Raw genomic sequence first — 23,926 nt, 5'->3', positions numbered from 1 at the left:
CACTCGCGAGATTGTGATGCGCTGGAATTTGTGTTGCTGCGTGGGTTTTTTCGGTCCTCGACTCGGTTGACGTCGTTTTTGGCGCTGGAGCTTGTTCGAGTTCCCGCGCCCAGAAAATCAACCGGGTTTGCGGCATGGCACAGGTCCGCTCAGGCCAAAAAATTCGCCTCAACCAATCCGGAGCCGTGTTTGCTCACCACCTACCCAAAGTGCATGTCGACAATCAACATCGACCCTTTTTTTGGTCTATTGAGTACCAGTTGAAAAGGTCCATCATCACAGCGCGCCAGTACCAACACGCCCAATTGCACCGAATCGCTGATTTCTCGACGACGGTGACTGCAGAATGGCCGGTGGTCTCGTCAAATACCGGCATCTCAGCCGAAACTCATCTGCCCGAAAAGCTCTGTTGCGAGGCTTGGTGACCCAACTTGTGCAATATGAGCATATCCAGACCACATATGCAAAGGCAAAGGAGGCCCAACGGCTGGCAGAGAAGCTGATTACGCTGGCGAAGCGAGACAATGAGCCGTGTAGGAGATCAGCACAGGGGATTCTTTACGTACGTGGACTCAAATCCTACGATCAAACCATGCGCCTATTGAGGTCGCACTGGACATCCAGTTTTGGGGAGTTGGAAAGCTGACGAAGGAAATAGACACCACATGTACTGCTTCCCAAGCTCTTTGGCGAATTGCGAAACAGATATATCACCCGAGAAGGCGGCTATACCCGTGTCGTCCGTACCGAACCCAAAAACACCTACGACCAAGGCGAGAGTGCTATCCTCGAATTCGTTGACGGTCCCAAGGATTCACGGTTCATGATGACAGCCAAAGCAATTGCCAGAGATCGTCTGCTGGGTCGCCAATCTACGCCCCTCACGTTGCAGAATACGAAGAAGGTGACGCAGTTTCGCGGAGCGCAAGACCTCGAGGACTTGGTGCAGCGGTTTGTGGCTCTTGAAACATCTGACTCAGCTGTTGCGGATGATGGACACAGTGTGGAGGCGGCACAGATGGCGGGAGAAGAGAGTGCAAAGGTGCAGAAGCTTGCGGCCGACGTGCAGACACAAAAGGAGGAACAGCCAAAGAGGTAGATGGATGAAGGATGGGGGAGAAGAAAAGGCGAGGGCGGGATTATCCGCCATGTACAAATATGCTGTACGTTGTATTTTATATACCAATATCATGACTATCAAGTGTACGCTGTGTAAACAGGGGCAAGTGAAGTAGATTTTCAAAGCTAAACCATTGCTTCTAGCCTCACCTGGCAGGCATAATCTCACAGAAGATTACCCAGGCCCCGAGAAGATTCTGAGGCGTATGACACCGAAACCTGCATCATAATGGCTATCTCGAACAATGCCTTCCAGTCAAGCCTTAACTGCGGTTGCCAGTAAAAAACTTGCTACCTTTCTTCACAATTTCCTTCGCTCGAAACTTCAGACCGCCAAATTCCTTCCTATTCACCTTGCCCCTTCCTTGCGTTTTATCCTAAGAAACACCCAGAGCGGACTCGAAAATAGGCGATAGGTCATGCGAAGCGCAGATCGAGCTCCCAGATCTCTTTCTTTCCAAATCCTCCAGGGCAAGCTGGAGAGTACCACAATAGTTTGGGAGCTGGAGAATCCTGTCTCTCGTGGCATCATCAAAGTATGGAGCCCCGATGTAAAACTTGTGACCGTTTCCTTCTAAACGAGCTCGTGAACCCTTATTGTTACCATAGTTTCGGAGGTCATAAATAAACTCCAGGCAACCTTGGTGAAACCGTGGGTTATTGGTCATGATTTCGGAAAGCATTTCTTCTTTCTTGGACTCAGCCCGAATGAAATCGTCCCAAATCCTAATGAATGGTTCTTTCCATGGTCCTCGGAGTAAGTTTCTCTGCCAAATATCCGCGGTAAGCTGAACAGGCTGCGAGATTCCACTAGGTCCAATAGAATGGACAGTAACTTCAGTTGGATTTTTCAAGTCCGTAAGCTGGGATTCGATCCAACCTATCATCAATGAATTGTTAGCATGTCGTAAAAGGTTTGGGGTAATACAATATTTACCCAGCAAGTAATCCTTTGTGAAAGTCATTACGTTCTCGTTAGAGACCATCGACACCATGTTTCGTTCGTCCTCAATCTTCTCCATAGTCTCCATATCAGTACTCTCCGATCTGTGTCGTATTTTTGGCTGGATAAGTACTTCGGGCACAGAAATTCCATGACTTGCGGACAAACTTCGTCGCGAGGAACGAGAGTTTGCGTGGGAAGGAGTGCGGGAAGAATTTGGGGATGGCTCAGTAGCTTTTCGAACTATCACAGTTACCACATTATCTTTCGTGCAGTAAAGATTGTATGTAGCAATGATACTTTCGTCATTAAGCATTTGCACTGCGGAACTCATACTGTCGGAATGAATGTAAAAAGAATGTTCCTCGACGGTTCCCTTGCCTCCACTTAGCTTAATGCAGGTTTGGAGACTCATGGTATGCTTTTTGACCTCTTCAAAGGTATAAGCGCCTTGGGTGAAAGAATTTCTGTTCATTCCTTCATTCAGAAAGAACCATAATTGCTGACGCCCATTTCCAGCCTGTTTCTGGCTTTGGGTCTTTGTTTTCTTGGGGGACATGCTGGCGAGCGTCTCAGGCGCAGTCGCAGGTTAGAGTTCAGTAAGGCGAAGTTTGACAGTGGAAGAAGATGGTTGGAAAGTATGTGTACGTTAGAGTTCTGTATAACATATTCCACTAGACAATCACAAGACTTTATCGAAGGCCCTATTTATACCCCAACCTGCCTTCACATCAAGCGGTCCCTGCTCTTTAGGCTCTTCACCAAATCTCACTTTCTCACTTTCTCACTTTCTCACTTTCTCACTTTCTTCTCAAGTTGATTTCACAACGCAGACAATACTAAACACTATTCCTATTGTCGTGACAGAAGCCACGTGGGAACAATGGCGAAAGGAAAACGACATGGAACAAAAGCGAGTCGCCCACGGGCATCATCGCCAGCACCTTCAACAATACCTCAGACCACATCGGCCATTAGGACAGATTCCAACCTAGGATACAAGGTCCGAGTCCTAATACACGACCTTCGCAACGTTGAAAAGAATCCTTCTTCTGCCAGAAGGCTGAACGCAACCATTTGCGAACAATACATCAGTTCACCGTATTTCACTGCTCAGGAAGCCGAAGTCGTGAAGAGCGCAACGGTTGATGTGGAAGTTGGGCCCCAAATCACCTCCGTGGCCACAGAAGCTATTATCGGAAAGTCTTTGGACGAAGCGATTTGCAATGTACTCAAGGATTTCCTTGAGAAGCGGCGGGCAAGCGGTGATGCCCGGCCTTGTGGCCCGCATCATCTTGCGCCGCTTTATGCGGAACTATTTGGCATTAGGATGGAAGAGGTGGAGGATGAAAAGTTTCTGGGTAGGTTGAGGAGGCAAGGGGTTTAGGAATGGTATACGAAGGCTGCAACCCATACAATGACAGATAGCTGAGTTCAGCCAAGGTACATAACATTCGCACATCTGAGTGGCATTTTGATAGATAATACAACTTGATCATGCATTAGAGTCGGTGGCAAATGCATTCCCCGGCTGAGTCTAGACTAAAAGTTACGGCAGCCAGTGGAATATCTCGTTGTATATACTCCGTGTTACCGAGTTAGTCGAGTAATTTGCACTCCCTTCATAGTATTTACACAAAGTCAAAAGTATCGCCACGCTCCTGAATCATCTTCCCAACCCTCTTTGAACCCACCACCCTTTCCAGCTTCATAACATCATACTTGGAAAACATGACCCGTACAGTGCCTTGCGCCGGTTCAATCTTGAGGTCCTGCTCGCTCTTAGCCAGATACTCACCCGCAATCTCCTTATAAAAGAGGTGATTATCCGGCAATCCATAGAATATGACCCTTTGCACTCCGCGAAACTGGTACCGTCTGAAATGATGCGCTCGCTCCGTGTACAGCAGCACACGGTGGCGGCCAGACAAGAAATGGGAGCGCGCTCGAGAAGCCTCAGGAACGTCGGTATATTCTGACACGGCGCCAAAGGTCACGTCGCTCATGATGGGCGAATTGGCAAAATAGTTACGCACGCGGACAAAGTCGAGATATGAGGGAATGAAAAGCAGCGTGCCAGTTGTATCTTTGACACGCTTGACAAGTGTCGGTACGATGGTCGAGACAAAGTATTCGAACCTGGCGTCAGGGTCCTTTTCCACGGATGATGATTGGAACCGTGAGAATGTCTGCTTTGCCTTGATGCCCAGTTGTTGAATCATGCCTTGGTATTCGGGCTGCAGGCGAATCTTGCCAGCCCAGTTGTGACAATATGATCGTTGGAGCTCAGCCAGTTCAGGTGTGTTGAAGGCCGACAAGACAATGGTTTGTCTAAAGTACTTTGCCCAGTCTTCGAGGTACCAGTTTCGAAGACGGCTAAAGTCGCAGCCGTGCGCATCTTTTGGCTGCAAGTTTAAGTGCTCGAAAATGTACTCTATGTGTTCCCAATTTTGCATGAGCAACGCATCCGCCTGGTCGACAATGACCATCTCAATGGAACTCAAAAAGTCAAAGTCGGTCTTCTTCTTTTCCTCCTCTGAGCCAATTGCCATTCGGAGGCCGAGAGGGCTTGCAAGGAGTATGTCTGAATTGTAAAATTGAGAAAAGTACTTGATTGTTTTGCGGGTGAATTTGACTCCGAGTCGAAACATATCGTCGTCATTGCCCTCAAATAAGTCTCTGAAATCCTCTGGTCTGTCCTGGCCAAAGTTGTTTTCTTTGTCGATGTACGATTCGTCAAACCGTTTTCGGTTTTCTTGTTGATCAATATCACAGAGATCCCGAATGATGTTGACGATTTTGGCGCAGGAATTCCTTGTGGGTAATAGGAAGAGGACCTTTGGTCGGGTGAAGCCTTGATCCCGAAGTTCTAATTCCGTGTCGTCGCCTTCCTTGGCTAACTTGTAGTTGTTCTTGATGACACGATCTCTTGTCCTGGGCAATGTTAGTGAACTATGCAGCTCCAAGTGCTCAAGAGGCAACTTACTTGAAGACGTGATTCAAAGCATGCAGACACGCCGCTTGTCTCAACCCAGTAGAGTTCTTCACCGTTCGATCACAGTGAAAGATATCCTTGTATCCAAATAACAGTGGCAGAATTGCTTTCTGTGCGTTATCCAGCTTGTCCAGCTTCTTTGCAGATGTCTCCTGCAATTTTTGCTTTAGCTTCAAGCCTTCAGTACCGCATGGCTGAGGAATATCAATCTTGCTACTGGAACCGGCGGACATGATGGTAGCCCGTAATGATGAAACTAGCGCTCGTTTCGTAGCCCATTCGTCATTCTTGATTGCTTTGACAGCCAACCCAACATCCTGGTCATTCGGATGCGCAAAGTGAACATCAAATGGATCTGTAAGCTCTTCTTCATCTTCGGAATCTGGCTCTTCCTCAAGTTGGTCGTCATCGTTCTCAGCATCCTCAGTTTCATCAACTTCATCGACATCGTCTCGCTCTTCATCCCCTGAGTCATCCATCTTCTCATCCCTAGAGTTTTCGGTTGGATTTGAAGGTTCGTTGTGACCTAATTTCCGTCTCTTTGCTGTGGGAGCACTGATATCGTTGAAGCTCTGCAGTAAAGCCATGTATGGCCTGGCGGTGGGCTGTTCCTCTTCATCATCAGAGGCGCTGTCGTCCACATCATCCAGGTGCTCATCTTCCGAGTCATCCACAGACTCAGACTCATTTTCCCTACTTTCATGATGAGTTTCCTGAGTTCAGATGAAGTATTCTTATGTAAACATGCAAAAACTTACTCATCTTTGTCTGCCAGACGCTCACCATCAAATCGCCTCACTGGTCCATACCGAGTAAATCCTCTTCCTCTGCCACGACCACCACGGCCGCCGCGACCACCTCGTCCTCCCCTGGCACCTCTTCCTCTAAAGTTACCACCTCTGCCTCGGGGTCCCATAATGACTCAAAATGGAACACAAGGAGGAAAAGAAAGGAACGGGTTCCGGCGACAAAAAATAAGATAAAACTTCCCAAGTTTCCCTAACAAATAACCACCCAAAGTCGAGACCCGCTAAAAAAGTTCAAACTTCAAGTCCAGCCTTGCATTGGCGAAGACGCAGCCTTGTCGAGCCACAACCATGGTGGGGGCTCAGCCACATATTCCTTATCGTGGCTTATCAGCGCGCACAACCCCAGGCAGGAGCCAGCCAAACCGTGCAAATCGAAAAATCGGTCCAAAACTGAAGGTGGGCATCGCGAACAAATTGAAACGACCCAGGACAGAGCAAGACTAAGCGGGCCCTCTTCTTTTACTCAACCTCCCGACCCCCCTCCACGCCCATACCGCATCCTCGAACGAACGAAACCGCTTCGTCTCGACAAAACTTTGCCCAGTATGGCCGCCGCCGCTACCGAGCGCTTCATACACCTCGCGCGTCCTTTGACGCATACCAATGCTGGGCTTCAGTCGAGCATTGCCCCGCTTACCGTCAACATCCAGCCTCAGGTACATAGATGCCCCTCCTGCTTGGCCATGAAAATCTTTGGTCTCCGAGTCCATAGCCATGGCGAGAATGTCTCTTGACACTTCATCTGCCCATTCTCATCTGCACAAGACAACAAACTAACCCTCACCTCCCCCGCAAACAGGCTGTCTTTTCTGTTCTCGATCATGCCGTCCGACGAGACTCCCGCGAAAATGCCCAGTCCACCCGCGTAATCGGTGCCCTCGTCGGCACCCGCTCCGAAGATGGCACCGAGGTTGAAGTCCGTTCCTGCTTCGCCATCCCCCACACCGAGGAAGAGGACCAAGTCGAAGTCGACGTCGAATACCAGAAGAACATGCTCGCCCTGACCCTTAAGGCCGCTCCCAGGGAGACCCTTCTCGGCTGGTACACCACGTCCCCCGAGCTGAACAGCTTCAGCGCCTTGATCCAAAACTTCTTTGCCAGCGCTGAGACCGGCACGGCCCCCCATCCCGCCGTCCACATGACCATTTCCACCGAACCCGGCCAGGACATCCAGACCAGATGCTACATCAGCGCCCCTGTGGCTGTCAACGCCGAGCGCGCCGCCGAAAGCTGCCTCTTCATCCAGGTGCCTCACAAGATTCTCTACGGCGACTCCGAGCGTGTTGCCCTCGAGGCTGTCGCCAGCGCGCAGAACAACGAAAACAGAACCGCACCCCTCGTCTCAGATATCGAGAGCCTCGGACGATCCATCGAGCAGACGCTGAACCTGTTGGACCGCGTGAGCGAGTGGATCAACGGCGTCCTGGACGAGGAGGAGGAACCTAACAACGCTCTTGGCCAGTACCTGATGAGCGCTCTGTCTCTGACCCCCAAGGTGGACGCTTCCCAGATTGAGCACGACTTCAACAACCATATCCAGGATGTTCTCATGGTCAGCTACCTGGCCAACACTATCCGCACACAGATTGATCTCTCGCAGCGTCTGGCAGTTGCCAACCTAGTCAGCAGCGAGAAGGACGGCGAAGCGAAGGGCGACGGCGAAAAGGGAGGTCAGCGTGGAAACAAGCGGGGTGGTCGTGGTGGTGGTAGAGGCGGTGGCCAGCAGCGAGAGCCTCGGGAACCCAGAGAGCCCAGAGAACCAAGAGAGCCACGTGAGCCAAGGGAACCTGCGGAATAAGACACCAAACAAAAGCAGGCATGAATTACATGTGTTTTTTATGATAGTGGGTTCGGTGGAGCCCCAGTACTAAAGAAATATGAGGGAGGACGCTTGAGGTGTCCGGTGGTATTACGAAGGGGGCCGGTACTATTCATGGCCTCTCTTTTATTTTATACGGTGGTGAGAGAGAGGGAACAAGGGAAACCTGGGCACCGTGTTAATGCAACACATCATTATGGCGTTGTGGTTAGCCGTATTTGACGCGGCAGCTAAGACATTAGAACCAAAAAACTTGAAATGGAAAAATATTTTTTCAAAATTCGTGATGCAATCTTTTCATTGAGAAGGTGATATGGTTAACAATGTAATGTAATGCTCTTCATCTAGTGACAATGCGTTTACCCTACGGAAAAAACACAAGACGTGGAGTTTTTGTATCATCCTATCCACCGATAACGCCAAAGTATAAAAAAAAGAGAGAAAAACATGTAAGGAAAAAGCCCATTCATGCCCAGATGCGCCTGTATGACTCGGCCAACTGCTCCCTTAAACACCGTATGGATGCACCCTAAATTCCGGTGGCCGGCTTCTGTGGTAGACTCGCCGGGTTACCGTAGGTAGGTAAATGAGTAAATATCTGGCCGGACCCCTGAGGGACATGCACTGGAGGCCGGCCGGGAATATGGGCCGGAGAGGCTTGAGGTAAGTGTTGCTGTGGAGGAGGAACATGAGGCATGGCTGGCATGGAAGGTAGTTGAGGCTGTTGCATGTGTGGTGAAGGGACATGCGGAACAGTGTGATAGCCGGGCATTGAGCTGCTCGATCCTTGCCGTGCCATGACGTACCCTCCGCCAAATGGTTGAGGAACAGACGGAGGATAGGCACCGTAAGCTAAATGAGGCGGGGTGCCAATCTGTGGACTGCCGTGATGGGATCCTGGAGCTGTGAAGGGCGGCTGTGGAGGTGGCACTACCGGCATGCCGTTTCCACCAGGAACAAACGACTGAGTCTTGGGATTGAAAGCATGGTTTCGGTTGTAGCTGCCAGGGATTGGGTGCTGGCTTTTAGGGTCATTGGGGTTGGCGTTGGCGGGGAGTTGTCCATACGCATATGGAATTCCAACCTGAGGCGGACCGGGCGCAGGCGCCGGCGCTCGTGGAGAGAACGAGGGTTGGTTATACCCTGGCTGTGCCCAAACTTGCTGTGGTGGTGCTGCGCCAGGACCAACAGGAGTGCCGTATGTTGTCATAGGGCTGCCACCAGAAGGGAATCGCTGCTGTTGTGGTGGTTGAGGTGGATATTGCTTGGACATCGTTAGCTTACACATTTCTCTAAGAACGGTCTAGCCGGGAGCTTCTTACCGGTGGCATGCCATAGCCGGGATAGGTCGGTGGGTTGGGTGCCATGACTGGCATATTGGCGTAGCCAGCAGCTTGTGGGTTGTACGCTGGAGGGGCTTGGGTTGGATATGACGTTTGAGGCTGGGGAGCAAATTGGCCGGGCGCTGAAGGGATATACTGGCCTTGAGACTGAGGTACCCATGTCTGTTGTTGAGGTCCCCAGTAAGCGGTGTACTGATGTCGGGAGTCGAAACTGTCAGAATCGTCTCGACGTTGCTTCCCAGATTTGGCTCTTTTCGTGTTGGCTGCCTTATTGCTAGCTGATATTGAACTTGTGCGAGACATGCCAATTTCACCCTCGTTCTCTGGATCCGATGTCAGTTGCGGTTAATCTAAGGTGGACAGTGATGACGAGATTGCTTACCTGGAATGCTTTCTTCCGAGTTGCCAAATATGCGTTCGCGGGCCAGCTTATATAACTCCTCGCGCTCTTCTCGTGAAAGTCTATGCGAATTAGTTGACCGTCCTCAGTGTTCCAAAGATACGCAAGATATGCTTACTTGGGATTCCCAGCCAGCCTATTGCCGTCCTTGATTTCACTTCCTGACTCTGATGTAGGCTTTGAGGCGTTGGAACTCGCCACACCATCCCCATCCTGACCACGTCGCATGATCCTCCTCGGAAAGACGGCAGGGGGCGGCGTGCTACTCGTAGATGGGTTGGATGGAGGAGCCATATTGGCCAAAGATGGCGGGACCCGGCAGAACGGAGTTCTGAAAATTCGAACTGACCCAATGTGAGGTTCATAGGAATGTGTCATGTGGTAATAATCGGCAAGTTTATGCGTCAGCATCCTACAGAAGGAGTTGGATGGCGGCAAATCCATGTACGGTTCCCTGCACGGTTGTTAGCGGGCACAAGTTAGGTCCCTTTTAGGCCAAAAGGACGTACTTGGAATCTTGAACGAAGTCAATCACATCCTTTTCCAGTCGAAGTAAAAAGTACCGATCTCTAGGGCTTGCCAACGCATCCAGAAGCTTTTCGTCGGGAGCCTGTCGGTATATCACGTTCAGGGCATCGGAAGATCCTTCTGCACTCAGGGGGACAGCTGCAGCGAGAGGTTGGCCACGTTCAGACGAAGCACTCTGTGGAGTGAGGATACCATGAGGAGGGACACCCATCGCGGCATGGGCTGCCCGTCGCTCGGCCAAGTCTCCTGCCAGCATTCCCTTGGTCCTAACAGCTACATCCGAGCTCATTCGAGAACCAGCCACCAGCGAACCACGGATGGAAAAAGTGTCATCGTCCTCCGCCGCAGCCTTAACACTAGCACTATCGTCAGGGCGGAGTGACTCCTTTTCGTCAAGCGCAAATGTCGTCCCGGACGTAATGCTCTTCCCGTCTAAACTAGGTGGCTTAGTGCCCAGTTCTGAGCTAGAATCGCATTTCTGAGAATCATCTGAACCGCTCTCCTTTCCTGGTTGGGATCGTTGACGTTCGGCTTCGAGCATCGACCCACGTCCATCAACCACCAAGCTAGGGACTTTTGAGGAGATGCTGAGGTCATTTAGGGATGATGTTATGGCGGCGGCTCCATTTGATTTGGATGCTGCAGCTCGTTTGCTCTCGTGATTGGACGAACCATCGGCAATGACGGCTGTGATGGGTATATTTAAATCATTTTTGGCAGCGGTAGCTGCTGACGCAGGTTCCTTTGTGACAGAGGCCGCGACCTAAATGGCACATTGGGTATCAGTATTAGGCAAACATGTAGCGTTGAAGGAGTTTTCTCTGTTGACCTACCTTTGCAAAAGAAGGCTTGGGCAAGTCCGGGGAAACTTGTGCGGTCGCCATGGTAAAGTCTGACGCCAAGAAGAAGAAGACGAAAAAGTTGGGTATCCAACAAGAGGTAACGCTGATGACTTCGAGGAAGATGATGAAGATGAATCGGACAAAAAATTATGTTAGACTACAAGGGTGCAAGGGTCGGTCCGATGAGAATCGCAATTCGCAGACCAAGGCGACAGGAAGCGACAGAAAATGAATCGAAATCAGAAAGCAGAATCGATCGATACGAGACAGCGGACAAAATTCAGAGTGGTGGTAATCATCGTCGTGGTTAAATAGGCATCGCTTCAAGCTGCTCAGACTTGATCGGGTAGCAGTGCGCTGCGACGACGGCCGGTCGCGCGCATCAACAGCGGCCTCCTTTGTCGAACTCAACAGGCGGACGGACCTAGAAGAGGACAAATTTAGAATAGGCTATCCAAACACCGGACCGTTGTTCAAGATCGGGTGCAATGGCGATGGACAAGATGAAGGGTTGTTGGAGGGGAGGTTGACGGTGGGGGTTTTCGCTGTGGATGGAAGAGTTCGAATGCCAAAGTCGGATTTCCGCGACAGAACAAAGGCTGGGACTATGGACGACACTAGACTGGAGGTCAAGACAGGACTGGACACAACTACTTACAGTGCCAGACCGCACCAAACCAGATGCCAGTGGAGCACTTCGAGCTCTACGGCCTAATAACTTTGTTTGCTGCGGGCGGTCCGAGAGATGCTTCAAGCCGATTGCAAGGGTCGAGCCGAGAGGGGGCTTGCGTTAGGTCTTGGTCTTCAAGCAACACCCAAAAAAAGAAGCTGGGACGTGAGGCTGTTGCCAGAAGCGAAGGGTGAGGCGAGCGAGTGAGCTTTCAAATGTGCTGGCTGGAAAATGACTTATTAGCGTCGGTAGATTCCTCAGCCTCCTTCTTGCTCTGGTCCATCGCCCGTCAATGCTAAATCTCAGAATGGGGTTCTTGTGTGAATGCTGACTAAGGTGGAACGGGCTGGTTTACAGGCATGAAGACGGCATATTCAGTAGATCATCTCAGGCGAAGTCAATGCTACATGAAAGGGAACAGAAAATTAGTTTACCTGGATTTTGTTTCAATTTCTTCAAAATAATTTCATCTAGCCCTTTTTCCTTGTTGTGCGAATGGCTATTGACAGCCAGGCCAAGGATATTTGGATGTCACGTGAGCATATACGCCATGGCCACAGTGTCAAATGTCTGGTAGCACGGCAGTCCACCCAAACCAGTTCATGGCCAGCAAAGTGGTATCTGACATTGCCACTAAATTTTCATTTACACTTATTTTGACACAATATCAAAGTCATCTCTCCAGTAAATCGCCAGGTGTAAATCCCATTGGAGTCTTTCAAAATGTTCACTTATCGAGGCCGCGGCGGCCCTTCTCGCTCAACTCCAGCGAGCGTTCAATGCCAAAAGTGTCTAAAACGAGATATGTCACCAGACCTCAATGTTAACAAAGCTCAAAACACTAACTTCCTTAGCACGGCACTATTCTTACGAGTGCAAGGCTTCCTCACAAGAACGTCCATATGTATCTCGTCCTTCAAGATCACAACAGCTCCGTAATCCAAAGCTTCTTCCCAAACTCACAAGTGATACTCCCAACCCTCTAGAAAAGAAGTGAGTGCTTTCCCTAATACTAATTCGTTTGAAGCAGAAAGCTAATACGTTCACAGAGCTGGTGTGGCGGATGAAGTCCTACAAAAGAGGGAGGCAGAGCGCGCCAAACAGGAGGCACGGGATGATTCAGAAAATGAGAGCCTGCCACCATCACCGAAACGACGCAGGTCAGCCTCATCAGCGTCTGTTTCCACTATTTCAACAGATGCATCAAGACGGTCTCGTTCACCTGCTCGCGACTCTAGGTCTCCTCCTCCTCAGAGACGGAGGCGGAGTCCTGACATTGACGAGGAGCAAGGCAGACAATCTGTTGAGCGAAGCTTGAGCCGTAGCCCGCCGCCTGTCAAGCGAGCTGGACGATCTGAGTCAAGAGACAGTCATTCACCTAGGCATGCACCTCAGGAACGCCGTTATAGGGACCGCGAGGACGTAGGAGATGCTGAAAGCAGGCCAAGAAGGTCGCGGCCTAATAGCCCACCACGACATGATGCTCAAGAACAAAGACGGCGTGTATCATATGCCTCACAATCTCCAGAGCCAGATGAGAGGCGACCGCCTCGCGGATATGATCATAGGGCTCGAGATCGGCGCAACAATCATGAACGGAGACGAGACACTGGCCGTCCTCGACCTCGAAGTCTCAGCCCCTTCAGTCGAAGGCTAGCAATGACTCAGTCCATGAACCGTGGGGGCAGATAATGGGTATCAAATTTTGTATTCTCCTTTTAGATTGTATAGAAAACTAGGGGCACTGAGTGCCGATGCAAACTCCAACCAGAATAATGTTGCGCAATAGAGATTAATATATAACTTCGTCACGGCTCACGCCAAAAGAGCCTCGTCCTCTGCTCGCTCCCTCCTCTCCTCCTCCTCCTCTTCTTGCTCCCTAACCCTCAAGCCTTCCACGAGAGCAACTCCATCCATGCCCACAGCATCGCCGTCAAGCTTTGCGGTGTCTACTGCCGTTGATTTCGCCGCTGCCTTTTGAGCGCCAGATATCCGGTCCCGCACCAGTCGCGCAATCGCATTATCCGTCCGAACGTTAAGAATGTCCATTTTCGATTCCAGGCCTCGTTTCAGATCCCAATTGGGCTTCTTCGGTTGCAGCTTAAACAGATCCAGTCCTTTATCGTTTTGTGCCTCCTCGGCGGCTTGTTGTCTGGCTTGCGATTCGACATCGGCGGCCAGCTCTTCTAATGTGGGTTTGTCCAGGCCCTCGTTTGGTGCCAAGTCAAATCCCAATCTCGGGCCTCTTGTTTCCGGATCATAGTTTCGCCCGGACAGATGTAACCGGGAGACATCTGCTTCTGGAGTTGCTGAGGCCGACTCGTCTGCTGCTGGTTCTGGTGCAGCAGGCTCTTCGTCGTCATCGGGCTTTTTTCGCTTGAGATTTCTGAGGGCAGCAAGTCGGGCCTTGCGGTCCTCTGACGCTGCGCCCAGAGTATTAAGTGATGAAGACATGGCGCAAGGCTCTACAGTCGCGGGCTAAATATTGCGACGCGTGAAGCAGACTTGGTGTAGAGCTTTAAATGTTGAAAAGTGAAGTCTGTTGTCTGGTGTATTTGGTTTGGTTCCATTGATCGATGTTGGTGGGGCAGTGGCCTAGCTAGCAGTTGAAAACATTGGAGGTCCGCAGCTGTGACTCTGGTGCTGTGGCGCCTAATGCTGCGCTAGCTGAGCAGAGGGACGTGCTAAAATATTTTTGATGGATCCAGTCTCATCCTGGTTCGACTTCACTGTTGCAGCAAGACGACGACTTCAAATCTACACCACATCGCCTTGCATGCGGCGTACCGAAGCTCGATGCTTCCTTCGACTAAATAATATGCCAGTACGAACATGACAATCGAATAGCAACTGTAGCAACGAAATATGCGAGCAGCCTGCCTTTGTCGAGCCAGCTGTTCGAAGCTTGGTCGCTCACCTCGAGGACAGCCGATCGTTCGTCCAACGTTGGAAACGTCGCAACGGCGTCTTTTTACAGCCTATGCTCCAAGACTATTAGCGGATGTGTCGCCAAGCGTCTCTACAAGCCAGACACATCACATTTTTCAGGCCGATGCCGGACTCCAGGCCAAACACACCAGCCTTTTAGATGAATCCTCGGATCTTTCGTCAAACCTCAGCAAACTAGAATCAAATCATTCCACCGTCGATGAAAGCAAAGGCAAACACAAGTCTCACAAAAGGCCACTGCAAAACGATTTAAAGAAACCAACAAATGGTGGCCACGCATCCCGGTTTCGGAACGCAGGCTCACAATCAAGATCGTCCAGTCGACAGAAGCAGAGCCGATTAAAATCCCGTAGAGCAAGGGTTGGCAGAACGCAAAGGGACAGCATTCGACCAGAAACGTATGTACAATGGGGCTTTATCCGACATCAACACTCGGGCAATGAACTGCTAGCCGCGCGGAAGGCGTTTCGATTGTGGAAAGTGAAGGTGAGGCACTTGCTTCAAAAGTCTGAGCCCGACTGGCCTTGGAAGCAGGACGCCCAGTGGCTAGTGGAGTATAACACTGTTGCAGGCATGCGCTCGGCCTGGCAGGAACTGGACATCCAAGCTCGAAAACAGCAGTGGCCGCGAATCATGCTCTCGACGATGCGTCTTTACCCTGCGAAGGCAGGCATGGTTCTTGAGGCCACACTAGACCCATGGCCACCCGGGTATGCGATTCACGACGTGTTGCTCTTCATAGTTCAACGTCTTGATCCGGCCAAAGCGAAGAATATTCGCCAGAGAACACTGGAAGCTGAAGAAGCGGCGGATTTGCTGCACAAAGTGATGACGGACAGCCCCAAACAGCATGTACCGCTCAGTCAAAGGCTTTTCGGGTTATTTGCGAAGAAGTTACCCAGTGAACAGGTATTCGAGTTGTTTTCCTTGCTTCGGCGGTCAGGGTTCAAGCTTCATGCAAATACCTTGATACACTTTGCCAGCACATTGGCGAAACACCCAGCCCATAAGGAACATGCTTTTGAAATACTAAAGGCGTTATCAGAGAGCGGAGCCGATCTGAACGAAGCCCGGCCATCGAGTGTTATCACTTCGTTGCTTCACTGTCAAGTTCCAGAGGGAGCAGAATCAACCCAAGGCAACAGCTTCTCTCACAAAGATGCGCTTCAATATTTTATAGAACGAGGCTTTACATTGAACCTGCTCAGCGCCACAGCGTTTCTTGACACCCTCACCCAGCAAGGGGAAATCGACGAGGCGATACGGCTCGCTTTGCTCTTCTCTGAATCCGGCATTCGACTGGACAGGAAGGCATGGGCTACGCTGTTCAGAGGAGCAAAAACCAGTCGCAAGGTTGAGACAGTTGCCAAAGCGCTAGACGTAGCCAAGGTGGCTGATGTTCCATTCGTGGAGGTGCTGAACAATGCTCTACATAGCGTCTTCCACTTTGCCGAGATGGAAGGGAGGGAGAGGAGGCGCGAAGTTCCTTCTGGCCCGGCGCTTTTTGCAACTCTTTTGCGCATCTTTGCCAAAAAGTTCGATATGGAACCGCTTCAGTGGTGGTTGCCAGATTCTCTGCCACTACTTTTGGCGCAAGGTACTGGCAACCAGAGTCTCGTACCTAACGACTCGTCACAGACAAGATGGCAGTTTGACGTCACCATTGTTCCTTTTGTTGATCAGCTGTTTTCTTCCGGCGGCGACACGAAGCTGAAACCAAACTTGACGACAATTGCAATCATGATGCGAGCCTATATCAGAAGCCTAAGAGGGCCATATGATCTGATGGCATATTATCAGTTCTTCAAATCCAGATTAGAAGAGCAGGGCAAGAATGCGTCTCTTCCGTCAGCATCCCGACTTATTCAAAACCAAGGCACTCTCATTCACGACACCATCATCTTCGCCATGACTGAGCACAAGGAGCTTTCGCGGCCCGCGCTCCAGGTCTTTGGTGACATGCTTAAGGACCACCATTACTCGAATAACGGAGATGTGGCGAAAGCTCACGTAGGAAAAGATGGGCTAGTTGCGAGTCGGCCAATCCACCCAGCACCGACGGTGTTGACATTTTCAATCCTGCTGCGGGGTTTGTTGAAGAATCATGATAAAATGTTAGCACGACAAGTCATTCAAGTTATGCGAGAGCACGGCATCGGACCCAATCGAGTGACGTGGAACACACTGACAAGTGGCTATGCCACCATGCAAGATGTTCCCAAGACGGTCAGCACGTTGCAGGACATGGAGGCAGCAGGGTTCAAACCCGATGTCTATACATTCAAAGCGTTTGCGCGGTTGAAAAATCAAGAGAAGGCGCTCCAGATGATGGAGCAGGTGATTGATACGAATAGACAGAAGATGGTGGAGGAGGAACTCCATGACTAAGATTCTGAGTGGCTGTAAGGAAGCCAGACGGGTGGGAACACATGATACCATATAGAATTGTATAATAGAGATGAACATGTACAAATAGATGCGTCACAACTTATAAAGACGTGCAATTCTTATTATGCTTACAAACCTTTACCGGTGTTCCTGTGTTTGGTGATGTTGGTTGTTGAGTTCAGCCAATCAATAATCGGCCATCGAAGCCGCTTATGTCCGATTCGACTGCACATGCATGCTTCCAATCAGAAGCTGACCCAAATCACTTCACTTCTCATTACCAAGAACCAACGAATCAATCCCTCAACCCAATGCATGATCCGAAGACACGGCACATGAATACCGTTTGGCTCTCATTCCCATTTCCTATTTGGCTCGACTAGATCTAACCAAATCCATCACATCTTGGTTTGGCATCAACCGCATCGACGTATTCTCATCCCCAAATCACGACATCTACTCAACGCGACAAACCTCAAACATCTCATCAAAGTCGCTCACTCATTCACTCACTCACCCATCCCCCATGCCAGAACCAAAACTAACCCCCTTCACAACCGTTTTCCGTGCCGACGAAACCCACCGGATAAGGCGCAACCGCTCTGCCGTCTCATGCACCGCCTGCCAACGGCGCAAGTCAAAATGTGACCGTCAACAACCATGCAGCGCCTGCGTCAAGCGCAACGACGTCGCCTCCTGTCATTTTGAAAAGACGCCCACCAGCGGCAGCGGCAATAAGAAGGAATTACAGGCCAGATTGTCCAAGCTAGAGCAGATGGTCAAGGGATTCGCATCAGATGCTCCTACAAATCCAGCACAGAGCAGCCACAGTGGCAGTTATGGCATTTCTGAAGAAGGAGATGATCACAGATCTTCTGATCACACGGTTTTAAAGGGACTGAACACGGCGGACGGTGTTGAATCTTCTTATCATGGGGCTACGTCTTGGGCGGCGCTTATGAGTGGGATCCGGGACATCCAGACACTCCTTGCGGCAGATGGATCGTACGACGCGGAGGATGAGTATGTGGAGGAGTATTCCGAGGATCCAGACTTGTTGCTGGGAGGAATTCCGTCCATCACGATTGAAGAAGTCATCCATAGTCTTCCGTCGCGGCAGGACGCAGATAGGCTTATAACAGCCTACTTCAACGCACGATTCGTCGCCCTGCCGTACATCCACGCCCACCAGTTCCGGCGACGCTACGAGGCATTCTGGCAGAACCCGCAATCCCTCGACTTCCTCTGGATAAGCATCCTCTTCTCCGTCTTTGCCTTTGGCTCGAGCGTCGTCCAAACATCCTCGCCGACGACACTTCCCACCGTCGCCAGCGCCAAATTCTACCTATCCAAGTCGGCGCAATGCCTCATCGCGGGCCACTACCTCCGCGCAAAGCCATACGCCGTCGAGGCCGTCATCATCCACGCTCACTGCCGCAACGTCCACAAGGTCGATTCCGATTCCACCCTGTGGTCGATATACGGCATCGCCGTGCGCCTCGCCCAAAAGAGAGGATACCACCGCGACCCGCGCGCCATCGCCCTCCAGCTCAGTCCCTTTGAAGCCGAGATGCGCCGCCGCGTCTGGTTCGTCATCCAGTCGTCGGACGTGCTCTTCTCCTTTCAGCACGGAATGCCGTCCATCATTGACGACGGCCTCTGCGACACCCTCCCGCCATCCAACCTCACCGACGAGGACTTTGACGAAGATTCCCTCGCTCTCCCTGCCCCTCGGCCACCCACGGATCCCATCCCCATCCTCGCATACGCCAACAAGGCTACTCTCGCCCGTATCATGCGCCGCGTCGTCCGCAATGCCCTCTGCGTAGAGACCCAACCCTACTCTCAGGTCGTCACACTGCAAAAGGACCATGAAAAGTGGTACGCCGCTCTGCCCCCGTGCCTCAAGATTCGAACCATTGCCGAAACTTCATTCACCGACCAAAACTACACCATCATGCACCGTCTCATGCTGGAAATGATGTATCTCAAAAGTCTGTGTGTTCTACATAGACCCTATCTGAGCAAGCACAAAACGGACCCCAAATACGACTCCTCCCGCCAAATCTGCCGAGACTCCGCCGTCAAGATCCTAAACCACCACGTGGAATTCGACTTGGCGATGCGACCTGGCGGCAGAATGTACGACGATAGACATATGGTCGCCAGCCTGACATACCACCACTTTCTCATGGCAGCCATGGTTCTCTGCATCGACCTGAGTGAGACGTCCGACTACAGGTACTATACCCCTACTTACACCCTCAAAATCCATCATCACTCCTAACAACAACAAAATACAGCTTCGAAGACCGCTCCTCACGCATCCAGCTCCTCCACTCCATCCACTCCATCTGGGCCGCCCGCGCATCCGAGTCCAGAGACGCAAAATACGCATCCCAAGTCCTCCGCGCGGTCCTCAACAACGTCGACACCCCATCCACCACCACCTCCTCCGGCGCTACACCCTCCACCTCCACCGAAACCTCCAGCGCAGCCATATCCGACGCGAACCCCGACTTCACGCTCCCCATATACGATCCCAGCTTCTCCGCAATGTCCATGAACTTTGACGACTTCCCCCGCATAGACACCCTCTTTGGCAACGGCACCGAATCCGTAGACTGGGTATTTTGACCATCTCCCCCCTTCTTCGTCTCTCTAACATCCCGCAGCGCTCGCTAGACCAATACCTCCGCATGAACCACTCCCTCATTGACCTCGACACCTGGGACGCCTAAGTTTGCCCGACAAACACCAGCGCACTCAACACTGACACCCATGTGTTCATGACGCCCCAAAAGTCCGCCCTAAGAACAAAGGAGCGGTCTGCAGCTTCGCACTTTTGACACGGGTGGTTGCGCGAATAGGCCTCAAGGCTGCATGGGGGCCTGGGCCGCAGGATGGCCAGGAGGATAGGATTCCATGTATGTTTTGCAGACGGGCGTGCCGAGGCGGACCTGGTTTCTGTTTATGGTGAGGCCGCCGATTCGCGTTGTAGAGATTTCCGATTTTGAATAGGGCTAGGGAACAGGGATGGGAATGGGGATGTAGGATCGATCCGGTCATGGCCACGACGCACTGATGCTGAGAAAAATTGCTCGCGTGCCCGAGACACACTCGTCTAGAAATTGTATGATTCATATGGAGTAAACAGTACGGAGTACAGTTGACTTGATTGGTGTCACGTTGGTAGTTGGATAGATGGGAACTGCCGAGTCTCAAAGTAGAAAGTAAAGTATGCAATCTCAACAGTCACAATACATCACATCTCCGACGGAGGAGCAGAAACACATATCCACAGCAGCGACATTGCCAATGATATAGTCAGAAACCTAAAAGTCTACTAAAATCCCTCATCTGCAGCTAATAGCAACGTATTTTGCATAGCCGCATACAATCAAACTCCAAACAGCTGCGCTTCCTCGTCATAGACCTACTGCATTGCAGCTTTTCCGCCATGGACTGCACCAAATCGATCTCAATAGTGGGGAAATGACCATTACAATACTTTTTGGGGGAGGCTATGGCCTTGATTATGTAGATCTAGCCTAGTATGATGGTCATGATGGATGCCATGACTGGGCATACGCCGCTACCGAATCAAAATCATTCCAGGCAATATTGTACAAAACAAAAACATCTCGGTCGTACGCATGGGTATCATGACACGAAATATAAAAAGAAAAGAACCAACGACCCAGGTCGCCAAATCCCCGCCGTAAACTATGGCGCTATGCCGATTCCTCGTAGAACACGAGCCGGGTTGCCAGCAACAACAGTGAACGGTGGCACATCCTATGTCAACAGTCAGTCATTGTCTTTGGAGAGCACATGTCCTGCGCACACCAACCTTGGTAACGATAGATCCGGCTCCCACGGTACTGCCCTTGCCAATGGTTCGGCCGGGTAAAATGATGGCACCGCCTCCTATCCAGCAGTCTTGCTCAATTGTAATGCCTCGTCCAAATTGAGGGCCCTGGCCGCCTTGACGTTTCTTAGGGTCAATGGGTAGCGACGTGGTAAAAACACTGACGTTGGGTCCAATCACACAATTGTCCCCGATCTTCACCTCACAAACATCGTTAATGGTACAATTTCGCCCAATGACCACATGGTGACCAATAGAGATATTGTAGCCATAGTCACAGGTGAATGGCGTCTCAACGGCGACATGCCGGCCGACACGGCCCACGTTGGTGACAGGAGATGCCTCCGTAGGGGAAACTCGCACAGGGTCTCGGGGCTGCAGGATTTCCAAAAACAAGCGGGCACGTTCGTCAGGAGACACTCCGTTCGTAGGTGGTGTAGTCAAGTTGTTGAATCGCCAACATGCAGCAGCACAGCGTTCCCGTTCTAAGCACAGCTCTTTATCAAAAGGATAAAAGTTGCGGCCAGATAGCATTTCCTCCTTCTGCGTTCTCCTCTGGGGATATTGGGAGTGAGACAAGGCCAACTGCGCTGCAACTTGAGCATTTGACGATGATGTCTGGGTATGCGGTGTTGGACTGCTCGTACGGGTTGGATGCAAAATATTGATTTGGGGTAGGTGATTCCCGGGGTGTGGTGTCTCGGGCTCATTTCCTCTGCTGAGGTCATGCAGAGGAGGCACTCTTTGGTAATCTTTCGACATCCTTTCTCCAAATGGGGGAGGTTGAGTATTGGCGCTGACTGGAGTAGGGAAAACATTGCCAGGAGTGTAAGGAATGGCGGATAATTTATTCTCTGGACTTGTAGCAGACGCGCTTGTCATTGTTGATATTGTTGATGCTGTTGGTCGGTCATCATCCGTGACGACCAGAGGCCGGCCTTGTGGGGGGTCTATGCGAAGGATCTGGCCGCGATAATGGGGTAGCGGTTCCCTTTTCACTGGTTGCGGTCCGTATGTGCTATGCTGTGGCATGCCGTATGCTCCAGGAGGAACATACGAAGGATCCTTTGATTCGAGGGGTACCGCTGGTGCTTTTGCATCCTGCTTTGACCATCCGGCTCCCCGCTGCGGTGGGTATCCGGCACAAAGAAATCCTCCACGAATACAATTGATGCCTGTGACTCTCGGTTAGCTATCCCGTAGCCCTGGGCCGTGGCTGGCAGGCAGGCAGTATGACATCTGACTTACATTCAGGCTTTTGCTCGTCGCATTTTTTCTTTCGTTTGCGACATGTCAAACAGCCTGTCTTGGTCCGGTTGCTGAAATTTCTCTTTCGCTTTTTAGGGTCATGTTGAATAATGGAATCGGATCTGTGTTCAGTTCCATAGGGGCTGCCATAGGCAACCCCGGATCGATCTTCGGCATCAGGGCTGTTGTTTCCATAGTCACTGTGGTCCATATGGCCAGTGGCCCTTCTGAGAGCGTCGCCAATCTGTTCCTCGGTTTGTCCTCTTGGGGATGTAGCTGAATTCTGTTGTGAATCATATCCATTTCTTTCTTCCCGTGATTTTTGTTGACTCCTCCATGAGGATTCCTTCTCTCTCTGGTCGTCACCATAGTGCCTGCTTTCTCGTTGCGGCGTACCATACGCCTCGCGGGCATCATTGCGGTGTCCTCCGGGCGTCCCATCCGGAGTGCGCTCCTGGGCTGTGCTGTCACGTCTTAGCTCGGCAGAATTGGATCGCTTGCGCTTGTTCGGTCCTTCGCCCTCTGGATAGTGTACGGTTGGATAGGGTTGACGATCGGTAGTTTTTCCCTGCCAAGTGTCATTGCGACTGGCATTGGCCTCTGGCGACCTACGGCCGTAAGATTTTCCTGGTGCTTGAGCTCGTTCATCCCCAGAAAATGTTCTTTCTGAGCTCTCGACAGGCACTTCATTTGCCTTGGGAGAGCCGCCGTTCAAAGCTGTGAATGCAGACATGGCGCCGCCGCGGGTCCCGCAGATGTCAGACCAAAATACAAGTTTCCAAGTTCAAGTTAGCCAGGCTGACTAGATACGTTCTGTAAGCAGCGACCAATTAGGCTGGAAGCTCTTGAATGCGCTGAGTGTGTTGCTGGATATTTGACAAATAATGAATATTGCCGCTCGCAATTCGCATAACGCTTCGGGGTCCAGCCCACGGCTTGGTTGAAACTTGAAAGAAGGACGATTTGCGCTTAAACTTGCTCCAGACCAAACCGTTCGGTTGTGCCGTTGAGTCCAAAAATATACGGACGCCTCACCTCCCCGCAATTTCCCTTATGGCCAGCAATAAGGAAATAGCTGAATGAGCGTGTCCGGGAAACAGAGATTTGAACTTAGTGTCAGATACCGATCGATCGCATAGCTCAAGTATTCATGGGAGAATTGGCAGTGCCGGTGGTTCTTTAGTGTCTTCTCTACCAAAAGTGGTGAGGGTAGTTCCTTGGTTAGGCGAAAACTACGCAACGAAGCGCGAGGCGGGCAGTGTAAAGGCAGCCTATCTGTGAACGCAGAGTTAAGTCGAGGTGAAAGCGACAGTCTCGCAAACCCGTAGGAGCGCGCAATGGGTGATGCGAAAGTGCAGACAAGACAATCTTGAAAACTGAAGAAGCGTGCTAGGCCTGGAGTGTTCTTTTGCAGACGAATGAACAAGAGGTGGGAAGAGGTCGAAGTCTGGGGTCTCCGGTGAGGTGGACGGACGAAGACGAATGAACTAGGATGGGTCCAGTCCAAGCAAGGTTGCAAGGTGGTTTGGTGGTCGCTTTTGAGGAAAGTACCAGACTTTGACTTGGCCAGACTTGCTGCCAGGTTCAACGTTGAGTCCAGTCGAGTCCAGTCGAGTCGAGTCCAGCCGATTTGCAGCATCCACGCACTTTTTGAGGACCCTAGCAAGCTGGAACCTGTGTGCGGCAACCAAACCACCACTTTCAGACGGACGGGCAGACTGAGGTACACAGGTACTCCCAAGGTACTCCGTACGTTGTTACGAAGAGTACGACAACAGCGGGTGAAGGTCCGGCGGGACAAGAAAAAGAGCGGGCTCCGTGCAAAGAGGCGTCGGCTGAAGGCGTCGCCTGTCGAAATCCATGGGCGGCTGGGCGTGAAAGCAAGAAACCTGGGAGCAAACCTGGGAGCTTGGAGCACGGAGCAAAAGCATGGGGCAAGGAACAAGGCAGCATGGGAGCATGGCACCATCAATGATGGGCCGCACTGGAGCGCTGTGATGGC

The 23,926-nt window shown here is 51.2% G+C and overlaps 12 protein-coding genes across 12 annotated transcripts; 6 read left to right on the top strand and 6 right to left on the bottom strand.

Annotated features, from left to right (window-relative positions):
• Positions 1–346: 346 nt before the first annotated feature.
• On the top strand, positions 347–1,099 carry VFPPC_14206 (ribosomal protein YmL8; the record flags this gene model as incomplete). The annotated part of the gene is made up of 2 exons (XM_018291975.1): positions 347–562; positions 659–1,099. 2 exons carry the CDS (start codon positions 347–349, stop codon positions 1,097–1,099), a joined length of 657 nt encoding a protein of 218 aa, XP_018139684.1.
• A 397-nt stretch (positions 1,100–1,496) lies between these two features.
• VFPPC_07321 (hypothetical protein) lies at positions 1,497–2,621 on the bottom strand (the record flags this gene model as incomplete). The annotated part of the gene is made up of 2 exons (XM_018286199.1): positions 1,497–1,999; positions 2,057–2,621. 2 exons carry the CDS (start codon positions 2,619–2,621, stop codon positions 1,497–1,499), a joined length of 1,068 nt encoding a protein of 355 aa, XP_018139685.1.
• A 324-nt stretch (positions 2,622–2,945) lies between these two features.
• On the top strand, positions 2,946–3,449 carry VFPPC_14205 (C6 transcription factor; the record flags this gene model as incomplete). The annotated part of the gene is made up of 1 exon (XM_018291974.1): positions 2,946–3,449. The coding sequence occupies one exon, from the start codon at positions 2,946–2,948 to the stop codon at positions 3,447–3,449; it is 504 nt and encodes a 167-aa protein (XP_018139686.1).
• Positions 3,450–3,693: 244 nt separating this feature from the next.
• On the bottom strand, positions 3,694–5,973 carry VFPPC_07320 (U3 small nucleolar RNA-associated protein 25; the record flags this gene model as incomplete). Its single annotated transcript, XM_018286198.1, has 3 exons — positions 3,694–4,996; positions 5,049–5,750; positions 5,816–5,973. 3 exons carry the CDS (start codon positions 5,971–5,973, stop codon positions 3,694–3,696), a joined length of 2,163 nt encoding a protein of 720 aa, XP_018139687.1.
• A 438-nt stretch (positions 5,974–6,411) lies between these two features.
• Positions 6,412–7,664, top strand: VFPPC_14204 (eukaryotic translation initiation factor 3 subunit F; the record flags this gene model as incomplete). The annotated part of the gene is made up of 2 exons (XM_018291973.1): positions 6,412–6,522; positions 6,666–7,664. The coding sequence occupies 2 exons, from the start codon at positions 6,412–6,414 to the stop codon at positions 7,662–7,664; spliced, it is 1,110 nt and encodes a 369-aa protein (XP_018139688.1).
• Positions 7,665–8,214: 550 nt separating this feature from the next.
• VFPPC_07319 (R3H domain-containing protein) lies at positions 8,215–10,840 on the bottom strand (the record flags this gene model as incomplete). Its single annotated transcript, XM_018286197.1, has 6 exons — positions 8,215–8,949; positions 9,008–9,351; positions 9,411–9,490; positions 9,547–9,882; positions 9,938–10,719; positions 10,790–10,840. The coding sequence occupies 6 exons, from the start codon at positions 10,838–10,840 to the stop codon at positions 8,215–8,217; spliced, it is 2,328 nt and encodes a 775-aa protein (XP_018139689.1).
• A 1,448-nt stretch (positions 10,841–12,288) lies between these two features.
• Positions 12,289–13,160, top strand: VFPPC_18109 (zinc knuckle domain-containing protein; the record flags this gene model as incomplete). The annotated part of the gene is made up of 2 exons (XM_022429765.1): positions 12,289–12,461; positions 12,518–13,160. The coding sequence occupies 2 exons, from the start codon at positions 12,289–12,291 to the stop codon at positions 13,158–13,160; spliced, it is 816 nt and encodes a 271-aa protein (XP_022285177.1).
• Positions 13,161–13,283: 123 nt separating this feature from the next.
• Positions 13,284–13,922, bottom strand: VFPPC_16588 (coiled-coil domain-containing protein; the record flags this gene model as incomplete). The annotated part of the gene is made up of 1 exon (XM_018294341.1): positions 13,284–13,922. One exon carries the CDS (start codon positions 13,920–13,922, stop codon positions 13,284–13,286), a length of 639 nt encoding a protein of 212 aa, XP_018139690.1.
• Positions 13,923–14,333: 411 nt separating this feature from the next.
• VFPPC_07317 (Pentatricopeptide repeat protein) lies at positions 14,334–16,805 on the top strand (the record flags this gene model as incomplete). The annotated part of the gene is made up of 1 exon (XM_018286196.1): positions 14,334–16,805. One exon carries the CDS (start codon positions 14,334–14,336, stop codon positions 16,803–16,805), a length of 2,472 nt encoding a protein of 823 aa, XP_018139691.1.
• Positions 16,806–17,331: 526 nt separating this feature from the next.
• Positions 17,332–19,546, top strand: VFPPC_07316 (fungal specific transcription factor domain-containing protein; the record flags this gene model as incomplete). The annotated part of the gene is made up of 3 exons (XM_018286195.1): positions 17,332–19,046; positions 19,109–19,433; positions 19,481–19,546. 3 exons carry the CDS (start codon positions 17,332–17,334, stop codon positions 19,544–19,546), a joined length of 2,106 nt encoding a protein of 701 aa, XP_018139692.1.
• A 46-nt stretch (positions 19,547–19,592) lies between these two features.
• On the bottom strand, positions 19,593–19,949 carry VFPPC_18108 (hypothetical protein; the record flags this gene model as incomplete). Its single annotated transcript, XM_022429764.1, has 1 exon — positions 19,593–19,949. One exon carries the CDS (start codon positions 19,947–19,949, stop codon positions 19,593–19,595), a length of 357 nt encoding a protein of 118 aa, XP_022285176.1.
• A 582-nt stretch (positions 19,950–20,531) lies between these two features.
• On the bottom strand, positions 20,532–22,657 carry VFPPC_07315 (C6 zinc finger domain-containing protein; the record flags this gene model as incomplete). Its single annotated transcript, XM_018286194.1, has 3 exons — positions 20,532–20,603; positions 20,659–21,851; positions 21,925–22,657. The coding sequence occupies 3 exons, from the start codon at positions 22,655–22,657 to the stop codon at positions 20,532–20,534; spliced, it is 1,998 nt and encodes a 665-aa protein (XP_018139693.1).
• Positions 22,658–23,926: the final 1,269 nt, after the last annotated feature.

This window comes from Pochonia chlamydosporia, chromosome 7 (genome assembly GCF_001653235.2).
Source record: "Pochonia chlamydosporia 170 chromosome 7, whole genome shotgun sequence".
Classification (NCBI taxonomy): Eukaryota; Fungi; Ascomycota; class Sordariomycetes; order Hypocreales; family Clavicipitaceae; genus Pochonia; species Pochonia chlamydosporia.
This window is presented reverse-complemented; position numbering and strand designations above follow the sequence as displayed.